The sequence below is a fragment of the Lampetra fluviatilis genome, chromosome 66, assembly GCF_964198595.1.
Source record: "Lampetra fluviatilis chromosome 66, kcLamFluv1.1, whole genome shotgun sequence".
In the NCBI taxonomy this organism is placed as follows: Eukaryota; Metazoa; Chordata; class Hyperoartia; order Petromyzontiformes; family Petromyzontidae; genus Lampetra; species Lampetra fluviatilis.
In genome coordinates, this window is record NC_136340.1 from 6,339,883 (window position 1) to 6,354,713 (window position 14,831).

The window sequence follows — 14,831 nt, forward strand, 5'->3', positions numbered from 1 at the left end:
TACGCGGCAAAGATCGCCGAGAATGCGGCGAATTGGGTGGCGGCCGAGGAGGAGGTGCCGATCGGGGAGAGCATGAGCACGGGGAGGAGGAGGAGCGACTCCGATGGTCCCGGTGTGGCAGTGGCGTTGTCATTGGCGGCGGTGGCGGAGGTGGTGGTGATGAGGCCCGAGTTCATGGTGCTTTGGGTGATCTGAAGAGAGTGGAGTGCAGAAGGTTGTGAAATGAGCTGCTGCTCCTCCAACAACCACCACCACGGGGAGCAATAGATTAGCGTTCCCGTCGCCGCCCCCCCACCCAACCCCCCCTCCCGGCAATGCTCAGGTACGCCTAGGGTAATGAATGATCCTACAAGCGGTCTAGATTCTAAGAGACGCTTCGTGAGAGAAGAGCCTCAAAGAATCCTCATCAAATTTCGATTTAAAGCTTTCGTGACTGCAGGGATTCATCTTCTTGGTTCTTTCGGTAAAGTAACGTAGAATGGAAATAATAAAATAATAAAATAACAATAATAAAACATAATAAAATACAATTATCACGACGTTTCGGCCACAACGCAAGCAGTCGTCTTCAGGTGAAGAACAGGTCTGTCGGAAAGACAGCGTCTTCCCCTGAGGATGGCTGCTTGCGTTGTGGCCGAAACGTCGTGAGAATTGTATTTTATTATGTTTTATTTTTATTATTTTATTATTTCCCTTCTGCGTCACTTTACCGAAACAACCAAGAAGATGAATCCTCATCAAATTCCCTGATCCGAGAAGAAACCGCCCCAAGGTCACACCGCATTCGGACCCGGGCCCTCCGAATCTTCCGACCCAACATCGAAGGCCCTGTCAGCAGCCAAGCCACAGCCTCGCTGAAGTCCTTGCTGCCCAATGCTCCGCCGACATCATTTGCCTGCGAGCAAACCCCACATTGGAACAGAAGTGGCCGGGCCGCTGCTCCACCAAGGGCCACAACCTCCCTGCCCTACTGCCTAGACGCCAAGCATGGCAATGCCACATACGTCTGAAACGGCCACCGCCACCAAGCAACAACCGATCACTTTCTCAGACACCCTAGCAAGTTGGGCGGGTTCCACAATACCCAATAGTCTATTTGCACCCCCCCCACTCCCCATCGCCTGTAGTGCGAGCTGGGAAAAGCAAGTCCTGCCCACCCTCCCCCACCCAGCCATCTACGTAGGAGGCACTTTAACAGCCACCATCCAGACTCGGGGCTTTCCATTGCCGGACAGCTGTGTGTGTACTGCGTGTACTGTGTGCGCTACAGGGCAGGAAGCTGTCTCAAACGCACAGACACAAATAAAGACAAAGATCCCCCGAATAGCCCTAACAGATTGTTGGGTCAAGTGTTGTTAGCGAGCACCTATGAAGGCCGGCACGGCACAAAATTGGGGGGTGGCTAACATCATGTCCGGGTCGCCTTTGTCTCATCAGTGGTGATGTTTGCATTCCACACCTGGTACTGATTTGACGCCGAGTCCACCTACGGGAGGCACAAGACCTGTTCTGATAATCGTCACGGGCTGTTGGTGGCCGTGAGCGGGAATCGAACTCGGATAGCTGGGGTTCATAGCGAAGTGCGCTAATCAGTCAACAATAACACCAACCTCCATTCGCCACTAAGTGGCGGTGACGTCACCACGACGCTTATGCCAGGCTAGGTGCACGTTGAGGCCACGTGAAGTGTCGAACTCCCGCTGGCAGGAGTTCATGGGTCAGACCCAGGTGCCATGGGTCGACTGACTGAGATGACTGACCGATGCACCACCTGTGCCCCCTATTGTGCCAAATTGCTGTGTTTTAGCCACCCGGCTATGTGGTGAGTCTGTGGGCCTCTGTATGGCGAGTCTGTGGGTATCTGTGTGGTGAGTCTGCGGGTCTCTGTGTGGTGAGTCTATGGGCCTATGTATGGTGAGTCTGCGGGTATCTGTGTGTTGAGTCTATGGGTCTCGGTGTGGTGAGCCTATGGGTTTTTGTGTGTTGAGTCTATGGGTCTCTGCGTGGCGAGGCTGTGGGTCTCTGCGTGGTGAGTCTGTGGGTCTCTGTGTGGTGATTCTGTGGGCCTCTCTATGGTGAGTCTGCGGGTATCTGTGTGTTGAGTCTATGGGTCTTTGTCTGGTGAGTCTGTGGGCCTCTGTATGGTGAGTCTTCGGGTATCTGTGTGTTGAGACTATGGGTCTCTGTGCGGTGAGTCTGTGGGCCTCTGTATGGTGACTCTTCGGGTATCTGTGTGTTGAGTCTATGGGTATCTGTGTGTTGAGTCTGCGGACCTCTGTGTGGTGAGTCTGTGCGTATCTGTGTGTTGAGTCCATGGGTCTCTGCGTGGCGAGTCTGTGGGTTTCTGTGTGGCGAGTCTGTGGGTCTCTGTGGTGAGTCTGTGGGCCTCTGTGTGGTGAGTCAGCGGGTATCTGTGTGTTGAGTCTGCGGGCCTCTGTGTGGTGAGTCTGCGCGTATCTGTGTGTTGCGTCAATGGGTCTCTGTGTGTTGAGTCTGTGGGTATCTGTGTGGTGAGTCTGCGGGTTTCTGTGTGGTGAGTCTGTGGGCCTCTGTGTGGTGAGTTTATGGGCATCTATGTGGTGAGTCTGTGGGCCTCTGTATGGTGAGTCTTCGGGTATCTGTGTGTTGAGTCTATTTTTCTCTGTGTGTTGAGTCTGCGGGCCTCTGTGTGGTGAGTCTGCGCGTATCTGTGTGTTGAGTCTATGGGTCTCTGTGTGGTGAGAAAAACTGCCATCCCCTTATCAGTGCCTACCTTAGTAGAAGAATATGGGGTAAGCCGTGTGGCTTCACAGGTACTCGTTCACTAACGCGTGATCGTGGCTAGGGGAGCCGCGAAATATCACGTGCACACAAAGCTCGAGATGCTCCCACCAGCCCTCCCCCCACCCCACGCGTAGCTTGTAACAGACTTGTAACAGAAAGCTTCAAATCAAGATTCAAATCAAGATTATAACAGACTGTTAGGGGGGTAGCAGTGCTGTGACAGCTAGTAGCAGCACCTCACGAAATCCGGCACGGCGGCACACGAGAGAGTGGCCATCGACCACGCCCGGGCGCCTTTGTCTCCCCTGTGGCGATATTAACTACACACCGCTACTAGTTACTCATGTTGAGGATGAGTCGACCTAGGGGAGGCCCAGTACGGGTTCAGATAATCGGATGGCCGAGTTCATAGCGCAGCGTAGCGCTAACCGGCTACACTACTACTACACACACCAACACGGTGCACACAACATGCTCAGCTGAGTTGAGCTCACCTGGCCTGCCTGTACACTCACCTGTTCGCTCTCATGCACTTATGGGCTCACCTGCGCGCTCGTGTGTTCACGTGCTCACCTGTGTGTTCTTGCACTTACCTGTGCGCTCATGCGTTCACCTGTGCACTCATGCACTCACCTGCGTATACATGCACTCATGCGCTCACCTGTGCAATCCTGCATGCACCTGCGTGCCCATGCACTCACCTGCACACTAATGCGCTCACCTGTGCACTCATGCGCTCACATGCGTGCTCATGCACTCACCTGCGCAGTCATGCGCTCACCTGCACGCTCATGCACTCAGGCGCTCACCTGTGCACTGTGCACTCATGCACTCATTCTCTTACCTGCACGCTCATGCACTCATGCTCTCACCTGTGCACTCATGCGCTCACCTGCGTGCTCATGCACTCACCTGCGCAGTCATGCGCTCACCTGCACGCTCATGCATCATGCACTCACCTATGCACTGTGCACTCATGCACTCATGCTCTTACCTGCGTGCTCATGCACTCGTGCGCTCACTAGTGTATTCATACACTCATGTGTTTACCTGTGCACTCATGTGCTCACCTGTGCACACATGTGTTTACCTGTGCACACATGCGCTCACTAGTGTGTTCATACATTCATGCACTCACCTGCGCGCGCTCTGAACTCGCTCTCTCTCTCGCACTCTGTCGCGCCAGCTTTATATCTATCATCACTGAGGACTGGCAGAGATTTGTGGGGGGTGGGGTGTGGGTGGGTTGTGGGTGCAGGCAGGGGGGGGGGGTTCGGGGTGGGGGGGGGGACTTTTGGGGGGTAGTTTTCGCAGATGTAAAATTCCCCTCCCTCCAACCCATCACTTCCCCCCCCCACCACCTCCAAAGATAAAGATCCCCCATGCAGCCTTCGACAGACTGTCGGAGCAAGTGCTGTTTGTTAGTAGCGAGTAGTGTCATGTGACTACCTATGAAGGCCAGCACTGTGGGGGGGATGGGGGGTGGTGAGATGTGGGTGGGTCGGCCAGCACCACGCCCGGCGTTCCACAACCTCCCTCCTAATCCCCACTGACACCACCACCACCACCGCCATCCCCCGGCTCCGCGAAGGGACCGCGTTAATTGCTAGAGAGAGTGGTCACGATTGTCATCATCAACGGCGGAGGTGAAGCTCTAGGGGAGAGGGGGTTGGTGGGGTGATGAGCGGGGTGGGAGGTTGGTGACCGACGATTAAACCCCATGCGTTGATATGCACGAACGGGCGTCAGCGTTAATGGCGTCGGCAAAAAGTTGACGTGGGTGGCGTTTTCCGTTTTGTTTGTTTGTTTGTTATGAGCGTGCAGAGACGATCATCACCACCACCACCACCACCATCATCACCACCAAGCATTCGCCGGTATATCCTCTAACAGACTGCTGGGGCAAGTGCTGTTAGCGAGCAGCACCTATGAAGGCCGGCACGACACACCGAGGGGGTGGGTGGCCAACGCCACTCCCGGCCGTAATCCCTAGTGGCGATGTTTTACACATCGCTCCAGGTACTCATTTGAGGCTGAGTTGACCTAAGGGAGGCCCAGGACCGGTTCAGATAAACTCCACTGGTGTTGGCCGTGAGCGGGAATCGAACTCGGGTCGCTAACTGCTACACTCGGACAATTGCAGACGACTCACATAAATACACTGGCGCACAAAAGAACGATGACGTCACTTGAAACAAACGCATTGATAACGGAAATATGCCTCTTACCTCAGTGACAGCTCGGCTTTAACCGCACGGGGCAGTGACGTCACGGCTGTCATGTTACATTGGGGCTGTCTTCCTGGCAACTCATTGGCCGGTGTGGCGGAGCGATGACGTCAAATCCCTAGCAACCACTGATTCGCACTCAGCATTTGCGATCTCGCGAGTACAACTCCGCGCGTTGTTTACACCTGAGCAGTGTCAGAGCCGGCGACAATCACTGCGTGGCGTATTTTCTGTTCTCCGGCACCAGGATATCTCTATACAGAGGCTCCTCAGCCACCTGGTCACCTCCACCGTGTGTACATTTTAACGTGTGTTGTTGTTGTTGTTTTAAGATTCGAGACACGAATCAAACATTCTCTCATATGAACCTCAGTCGCGAATGTGTTTGTCTTCTTTTTTTATTTTACATATAAGCGATACGGAAAAACATTTGTGCCACATTGACACGTACACCACCCGTACACACATTGACGATATATTGTTAAATCACTGGCTTGTGATTTATTATGCGTAATTTGCATACACGACTACGGTTACATTACTTTATGTGCCCAACACAACCTCCTGCCCGTATGCTGAATGCACACATATGAACAAAAACGATTGTGAAATATATGACATAGCTTAGATATCGTACGTATAATTATTTTTGAACATTTAATTTGTCAACCTACTACTGGATGAAGACCTCCTGACACCTTGTCAATCATGGGGCTTGTATAACTTTAGTTTACAATGATTGGCCAGTGTGGGTTAGTGATGGAATGGGTCCCAAAACCAAAAATAATGCCATTGTGATCTTCATGCGGTCACTGGTGACCGAGCTGAGACTATCACCTTGCTACATTTAACAACTGGGATCAATCACCGGTGGCTGTTTAGATTAAAACACATCTCATATCCCGATGTCTTTAATAGATCAGTGACCTGCGTTCCCCAAACTCTCCGACTTTCCATCCACCACCTTCCTACGGAACTGCCTGATGAAACTGCGCCTTATTTCTGCCGTTCGAAGGCCGTAAATGACAGGGTTCAGCGCGGGTGGGAACACGTACTGCGCCGTCTGGAGGGTGTAGCGCAGCGACCTGGGGAGCGAATTCAGGAACGAGAGGCCACTTGCAAACGAAAAAAAAATGGCGGCGAAGAAAACGGTCACGACCAAGAAGTGAGTGCCGCAAGTCTTCAGCGCTTTCTTCTGGCCACTGCGGAGGCCTGGCTTGCGGCACTCATAGAGGATGAGGGCATACATGAGGACTATCACTAACACAGGAAGCACCATAGTGATGGCCAGCGTTGCTTGGACGTAGGCCACGGCACTGCTCAAGTCCCCGCACGACAAGAACAGGACCACGAGGTAGTCGCAGTATGGAGCGACTATCACCGGCGGCTTGCAGTAGTTGAGGGGGACCACGACGCCGACATTGCCCAGGCACATGAGAACGCACGAGGCCGTCGCGGCCATGAAGGCCACGATGGCCGTGCGGCAGGACATGAGCGAGTGGTACCTGAGTGGGTAGCCAATGGCCAGGTAGCGGTCGACGGACATGATGGTGAGGGTGAAGCTCTGCAATCTGATGGCCAGGTGCAGGAAAAACATCTGCGCTATGCACTCGGGCAGGCTGATGTAGTTGAAGGATGCGACATTCTGCATGAACCGGGGCAGGATGCTGAGCGCCGAGATGATGTCGGTGAGCGACAGTGCGGCCATGAGCACGTACATTGCCTTGTGCAGCTGATGATCTCGAAGGATGACGAGGCTCAGGAGGCAGTTGCCCATGAGGGCCGCGGTGAACATGGCCAGGGTGAAGAAAAACACCGCGAACTTGACGATGGGCGGCTCTCGGAATGGGGTCACCATGAGGATGAGGTCGGGCGTGAACAAGGAGAGGTCTGAAGAGGCGTTTGCGGCCATAGCAGGGTGCTATGGGGAGTGGGGGGGAGGTAAGTACAAAGGGAGGGGGTGGGGGTCACAGAGAGAGGTGGTGAATATAACAGAACTCACGCAGCAGTGAGGGCGTTGACGGGACGTGCAACAATTCACCGATTCGAGCGTCTCAAAATCCACGTGATAATCGATTGTTTATTATTCGTGCAAATCATGTGATGGCCGGTGGTCGAGAACAATGAGGGAGCTCGTGGGCACGTGCTGGGTCGATCGTTACGCGAGAGGATGCGTCAAACACTAGGCCTCTCAGTCCACGCGCGCAGGAGCGTGCGTCTCAGATCTCTCCACTGGTCCTTCCGGTTACTCTAGCGCCCCTAGCGGTCATAGATAAAATCAACATTAATTCTTACCACCAAAATACTGACTGTCTTCCATTTAATACCAGACCATACCACAATATTATTAACAACATTAAACAGTAACAACGCAATTAACATGTTATCTCTCATAACAATAACTCACAAATCACGACCGCTCTAGCGAATTAGAGAAACTCTTTGGCATCAACTATTGAGGTATCCATCAGCTAGAAGATGCGAATCAAATGCATTCGCAAGAATCATCATACAGCAAAAGATACATCGGTAACATGTGCCGAATTAAATAGCTTGAAACGCTCACAAATGTATTTGTGAAAACCCCATTCAACGCATCGTACATTCTGTGATAATTAAAGGCTTCAGGGTCTGGCATTATTCTGAATTCATGCCCCTCGTTTTTGGAATCACTTGGCCTCCCGCTTGCATCTACATACCTTCCAGAACCATTGCTGTGTTTGAAGAAAATGCCATGACTAGGCTCGAGGTGAAGCACTACAATGGGGTTTTGAGTTGGTGTTTCTCGACATCTTAATCCATTTTGAAAGGCACAATTCATCCATAAAACCCCAACACGCCGCTGGCGTGCATGTGAAAGCAAGGGATTAAATGGTACGCTGCAGGGGAAAAAAGGGCCAGAACGAGGAGGGTGAAGGCCAATTTTGAAGAGGTGATTTAAATAATAACTTGCTTTTTACCACCACATTTAGAAACATGCTTTGAGATTGTTCATATTATGTTGCTGCTATAAATGTCTAAATGCACTTTGTTGGGTTATTATTTGTGCTCAGAACGCTCCTGAAAATGCAGGTAATGACTCAGTGGGTTTTGCCTGCTCGATAGGGATGGTTTAGTTGTATTTGTATGTGATTGGGTGATTTGTTTACCTTGCTCATACTTTTAAATACTATCGTGTGTTTCATCATTTGTTGTTGTTACGCTCTTACCCCGCACCGCTGCTGGACATCTGTGAAAAAGAGCTTAATCGCCCGTTGGTTTCCTCCTGCAGTGTAAATAAATATTCTGATTATGATCTACACATTGGCAAAAGTCCGATCACTCCAGGAACAGAGGCTTGACCTTAGAGTCCTTACGATAGAGAGGGGGTATACGTTCGCCAATACAACATCGTCAGTGTGAGGTGCTGACAATCATTTGAAACACCAATGGGGTTTGACAGTAGCACGATGATGATGGTGGTGGCGAGTGTTTTCACTCATTGTGTATTGTCAGTGTGGGGGCCGCAAGTCAGCGGCCGCAACTAAACGCCACCAGGGACCCGCCAGTGGGCTCCGTTGGCCTTGCAATGAAGAACACCGCCGTAGAAGAAGGCGATCACAAGATCTCAGGGACCTCGTTGGAGAGCCAACACGGATCCGTTCCTGCAGAAACCGTGGGGCTGACCCATTGAGAGCCTTGTAGCTCAGCTGCATGGATCTGATCGTCCACTCGATGCCTGACTGGTGTCCAATGCGGAGCTAAGGGAGCAGGCGTGGTGAGCGATGGCGGTGATGATGGCGTGTGCTCGCGAAATGGTGCTGCGCCTAAGCACTCTAGCAGCGATCTTTTGGACGAGCCGGAGTTGAAACCAGAACCTCCCTAGGAATCCCAAACAGCGCCGTGTTTAAATTGCTCACCCTGGTCTACAAAACCCTTCATGGTCTTGCTCCGCTGTATCTTGCCAACTCTCGTATCTCTCTCTACGTGTCGCGTTCTCGCCCTCTGCGTTCTCAATCTTGGCTGTCTCTCTCACTGTTCCTCGCTAACAAGCGCCACGACCTCGCCAACTTCGCCTGTGCTCAGCCGAAGATGGCGGTGTTACAGAACGAGGAAAACGATGCTGGAAGGTGACACTGACGGCTGCTCTGTGAGTCCAGTGTTCATGAGCCTGGAGCACGCGTACCGCACACATGCCGGTGATGTGCCGATCGTCTTCTTCGAACGCTGGCCCCCCTCTGTACCAGCGTTGACGGCACCCTCGTGTTCACCTTCTGAAGCGCTCGCTCGTCAAAGTGGCGTGCGCGATGACCACCACCACCACTGCCACCACCACCACGTGACTTTAATTTCGTGTTGTGCACGGTGCATTTAGCGCCACAGCGCGTGGATGTATCGTGTTTGTTATTTATGGTGACTTTGTGTGTTTCGTATCGGAATCGCCTCCAGTGCTGTTGCTGCTGGCGGCAATAAAAGTTGTTTAAGCGTCAAAAGTCTCTCTGTGCGTGTGTGTCTCTCTATGTGCCTCGTTCTCCTTGTGCTCAATCCACGTTCTCTCTCTCTCTCTTTCTCCCCACCAGCCTCTTCACTTGAACGAACTTCCCCCTTTCGACATTAAGCGGTCACTAGGCTTCCACTCCTTACTCCAAGCTCACTTATTGTTACCCACAGCTAACCTCACCACCACCCCCCCCCTTAATCCCCCCTTATAGCCACCACCACGGTCACTACTCCATCTTCACATTTTCATTATACGGCTATCACTCATTAATTCGGTGAAGTCACGTAGGTAAAAAATAAAATACAAAATAAATTAAATCACGACGTTTCGGAGGCAACACAAGCTTCCGTCTTCAGGTGGCACCGTCACAGCAAAATGACTGTATTACACTTGTGTTGCCTCCGAAACGTCGTGATTTATTTTATATTTTATTTTTTTACCTACGTGACTTTTACCGAAAAAAAACAAAGAGTATGGACCCTTGCAGTCACGAAAACTTCAAATCTAGAATTATCACTCATTAACCCCATTCATTCAATCCATAAATCATCATTGACTGTTAGAATAATAATTATTTTCATTCTTGGGCTATTGCTCATTAACCAGATTTATTCAATCAATTCGTCATCATTTACTGTCATCAAAAGAATAATTATTCTCATTATATGGCTATCACTCATGAACCCCATTCATTCAACTCAATAATCATCATTTACTGTCGAAATAATACTAATTATTATCATTATACGGCTATCACTCATTAACCCATTCATTCAATCCATTCATCATCATCATCACAGATTTTTCACCCATCGTTTCCTCTCTCTTTTTCACGCACCTCATCTACCACCATTACATCCGCACGCTGTGTTTGTACCGTTGTTAATTCTTCGTAAAGCGCCCTTGGTTACGGCGCTATATAAATCCCGTTAAGATAATGGCATGGAAATGGCCCTTATCCAGTAGTGGATTGCCATAGGTGCAGTGATTCGATCTCGCCAACAACCCCCCCCCCCCAGTTGCAGGTCAGAAAGGCATTAATCACGATATTTTACATTCGTTATTTCTTTATTTGTATAACTACTCAGTATGACACGATGGCCGAGAGAACGGAGCGTGGAGTGGACACCGAGAGAGAGAAGGGGGTCAAACAGCGAGAGTGAGGAAAAGGCAACACAACCACGAGGTCGAGCTATTTTTTTGTTTGCCCAAGAACGAAAACATCAGTCGAGAGAGAGCGAGAGAAAGATAAATTAAACGGGATTCATCATGGGACCTCATTTGCCAGTACCAAAATATACTAATAGGGTTTTCCCCTTCCCCCCTCCCCCCCCTTTTTTTTCTGGCAACAAAACGGACACCTTTAGCAAGGAATCATGCTTACATTAACCACAATACTTGCAGTCAAATGCAAACAAAAAACAATACTCTGATAATTTATGCATTGTCTTTGAAATTGATTGGTCCACACCAGAGACAGCTTTCTTTAGAGCCTAGTTTCATATGGTGTTCGACTAGATGACGGATTCGTAAAAACATTACCAAAAGGGCTGAAATTATGGTGGAACCCACTTTAAAAAGGTCATCCACTAAAAAGCAGAACATAAAAAAAACTACATAATGTAACGTTCCTAATGAATTCACTGCTGGATGAAGGGCATGCCTACAGCGTGTCGGTCATAGAGGTTTTGATTTTACCATACGTTACCATGCTGGTCAGTGCCGGTTGGTTAAAGAGGTGTTGAAGACACCTCTCGAACGCAATGTTGGACGCGGTCAGGAATCGAACTCAGGTAGGTGGGGGGAGGGGGTTGGGGGGGGGCTGGGTTCATAGCGCTTCACCGCTACGGATATAATACGAGAACTTTATTTCCAGTGTCAAAATATAAAAATAGATGTTACCCTTTCTGGCAAAAAAAAAAACAGGCGTTAAGATATTCTTGGTTCTTTCGGTAAAGTCACGTAGAAGGGAAATAATAAAATAACAAAAATATAAAACAATAAAATTCTCACGACGTTTCGACTGCAACTGTTGTATTGCCAGGAAGGGTAAAACCTATTCCTACTCTTCGGTTCTTTCGGTAAAGTCACGTAGTTAGAAATAAAATAAAATAAAACAAATCGCGACTTGTTTTAATTCGTTTTATTTTATTTTATTTCTAACTACGTGACGTTACCGAAAGAACCAATGAGTATGAATAGATTTTACCCTATCTGGCAATACAACAGTTGTGTTAAGATGTTAAATCACCAAAACAGAATCCTTTTTCAAGGACGCCCGTCACCATTAACCACACGTCCGTGTGATGAACATGCAAACCACGGCAATTGTTGCCACGTGATGAGTTTTTGTCGTTCTTATTAATCCGCATCATTGCATTTACTCGCTGAAATGTCGTAGTGCGTGGATCAACGCTATTGACGAGAGCGGCCGGCAACGCGAGAGAGTAACTAGAGGCAGATCGACCGCTGTCGGGGGGGGGGGGGAATGACAGGATGCGGATTAGCGACGCAGATCGACACGAGACAGATTTGACAGGAGACAGATGGAGATGAGACAGATTCAGAGGAGACAGATTTGACAGGAGACAGTTTGACAGGAGACAGTTTGACTGGAGACAGATTGACAGGACACAGATTTGACAGGAGACAGTTTGACTGGAGACAGATTGACAGGAGACAGATTGACTGGAGACAGTTTGACTGGAGACAGATTGACAGGAGACAGTTTGACTGGAGACAGTTTGACTGGAGACAGTTTGACTGGAGACAGATTGACAGGAGACAGTTTGACTGGAGACAGTTTGACTGGAGACAGATTGACAGGACACAGATTTGACAGGAGACAGTTTGACTGGAGACAGATTGACAGGAGACAGATTGACTGGAGACAGTTTGACTGGAGACAGATTGACAGGAGACAGTTTGACTGGAGACAGTTTGACTGGAGACAGTTTGACTGGAGACAGATTGACAGGAGACAGTTTGACTGGAGACAGTTTGACTGGAGACAGATTGACAGGAGACAGTTTGACTGGAGACAGATTGACAAGAGACAGATTTGACAGGAGACAGTTTGACAGGAGACAGTTTGACTGGAGACAGTTTGACAGGAGACAGTTTGACTGGAGACAGATTGACAAGAGACAGATTTGACAGGAGACAGTTTGACAGGAGACAGTTTGACTGGAGACAGATTGACAAGAGACAGATTTGACAGGAGACAGTTTGACAGGAGACAGTTTGACTGGAGACAGATTGACAGGAGACAGTTTGACTGGAGACAGATTGACAAGAGACAGATTTGACAGGAGACAGTTTGACAGGAGACAGTTTGACTGGAGACAGATTGACAAGAGACAGATTTGACAGGAGACAGTTTGACAGGAGACAGTTTGACTGGAGACAGTTTGACAGGAGACAGTTTGACTGGAGACAGTTTGACTGGAGACAGATTGACAGGACACAGATTTGACAGGAGACAGATTTGACAGGACACAGATTGACAGGAGACAGTTTGACAGGAGACAGTTTGACAGGAAACAGTTTGACTGGAGACAGATTGACAAGAGACAGATTGAGATGAGACAGATTGAGAGGAGACAGATTGAGAGGAGACAGATTTGACAGGACACAGATTTGACAGGAGACAGATTGAAAGGAGACAGATTGACAGGCGACGCGTGGATTCCTTCACTGCGGTCGAAAAAGTCGATACTTCACCTGCACCCGGGCGATTCCTGTCCCACGAAACACCAGGCAGCACCAGCAGCAGCAGCAGCAAAGTGAACGTGCAACTGACGAGTCAATCTGCCTCCCGTCAATCTGTCCACCTACCGGTCAACCACCACCCCCTTTTTATATCCTTGACTCGCCCCGAAAATAAACACTGTGCAAAACTCACGTCGCCCTGGGACCAGGTCCCCCCTGCCCCCCTCTCTATCCCTCCACCCCATGACCAACCCACCCACCCACTCCACCCACCCCACCCCACCCACCCCACTCACTCCACCCCATGCACACCCACCCAACCTCATCCACACCACCCACCCAACCCACACCAACCTACCCCACCCACCCACATCCACCCCACCTCCCCCACCACCCCCACCCCACCCACCCCACCCCATCCTCCCCACCCACCCCACAGACCCCAGGGGAGGGACTAGAATGGCGATGCGGGTAGCGGTGGCTAATTGGCGACATGGACTGAGCCATGGTGGCAAGGCGACCACGTGGCCCCGTTGGGTAATCGAGGTGATGCCGCTGTTGTAGGAGAGGGAATTGATAGTGGGGGGGTGGAAGTGGGGAGAGAGGGGAAGTGGGGGGAGGGGTGGGGGCAAAAGGGGGCTTTGTTTGCGTCACGTAGAGGAACGCGTGGGGGGGAGTGCCCTGGGTTAGAGGGACATCGAGAGAGAGAGAGCCACAGAGAGAGATACACCACACAGAGAGAGCCATAGGGAGAGGGACAGGGATAGGTCCACATAAAGAGAGAGAGACACATAGAGACAGAGAAAGACAGATAGAGACAGAGGCACATAGACATACAGAGTGTCCGAGCCTATGGTAATCACTGCCTGGTGTATGATGTGTTCTCTGGTAGCCATGATATCTCAATACGATGCCTCCTTGGCCACCACCACTGTGGATGAATTAGATTGTTTTTTTTTTCCATTTCGTTTCAAGACACGATCACAATTTCTCGCAAATGAACATCAGACGTAAACAAATATTTGACTTAAAGCTTTCGTGACTGCAGGAATTCATATGCTTGGGTCTTTCGGCAAACTAAAGACCCAATAATAAGAACCTCAGACGTGTTTGGGTTTTGACTTTTTATTATTACACACTTTTTACACGCTTGTATTTAACTCTGTTGTATCCTCAAATCTTGTAACTCAATTTTTATCCACTCCCCAATGTGGTATCGACTGCAAACTTGGTATACTTACGTCATAATGATGACAATACTATATTCTATCATTAAAAATATATATATTTTTAAGCGATCTTTTTTATCTTATGTTTCGGCTTGGGTCTAATTATCCACGCTCAACTCACGTTGGCTGTAAATCACCACGGTCCCTTACGTTATGGCAAGCTTCGGGACCACTTCCTGGAGTCGTGGAGTTCTGCCATTACTCGTACGGTACATTTCATTAAAGCGTGTTTTTTAAAAAGTACTTTTAAATATTACTTTTTATTTTTATATTAGCGAGGGGGTAATCTATTTCTTTGCCAGATTTACATGAACGACACCCACACACACACGTTGACCATGTATTGCTAAACAACTGGCTTGTGATCTACTATGTGTAAGGTGCCTTTATCGACTTATATGGCTTCCCTGTAACGCAGAA

At 49.6% G+C, this 14,831-nt stretch overlaps 1 protein-coding gene across 1 annotated transcript; it reads right to left on the minus strand.

Annotated features, from left to right (window-relative positions):
- Positions 1 to 5,371: 5,371 nt before the first annotated feature.
- LOC144952116 (olfactory receptor 2M3-like) lies at positions 5,372 to 13,237 on the minus strand. Its single transcript, XM_078882520.1, has 2 exons — positions 13,195 to 13,237; positions 5,372 to 6,912 (listed from the first exon to the last, which is right to left on the minus strand). Exon 2 carries the CDS (start codon positions 6,901 to 6,903, stop codon positions 5,911 to 5,913), a length of 993 nt encoding a protein of 330 aa, XP_078738646.1. The 5' UTR covers positions 6,904 to 6,912; positions 13,195 to 13,237; the 3' UTR covers positions 5,372 to 5,910.
- Between the last annotated feature and the right edge of the window lie 1,594 nt (positions 13,238 to 14,831).

What these genes read in the sequence shown, in the direction of transcription:
- LOC144952116 (XM_078882520.1), bottom strand. Translation starts at nt 6,903, where the DNA reads ATGGCCGCAAACGCCTCTTCAGACCTCTCCTTGTTCACGCCCGACCTC.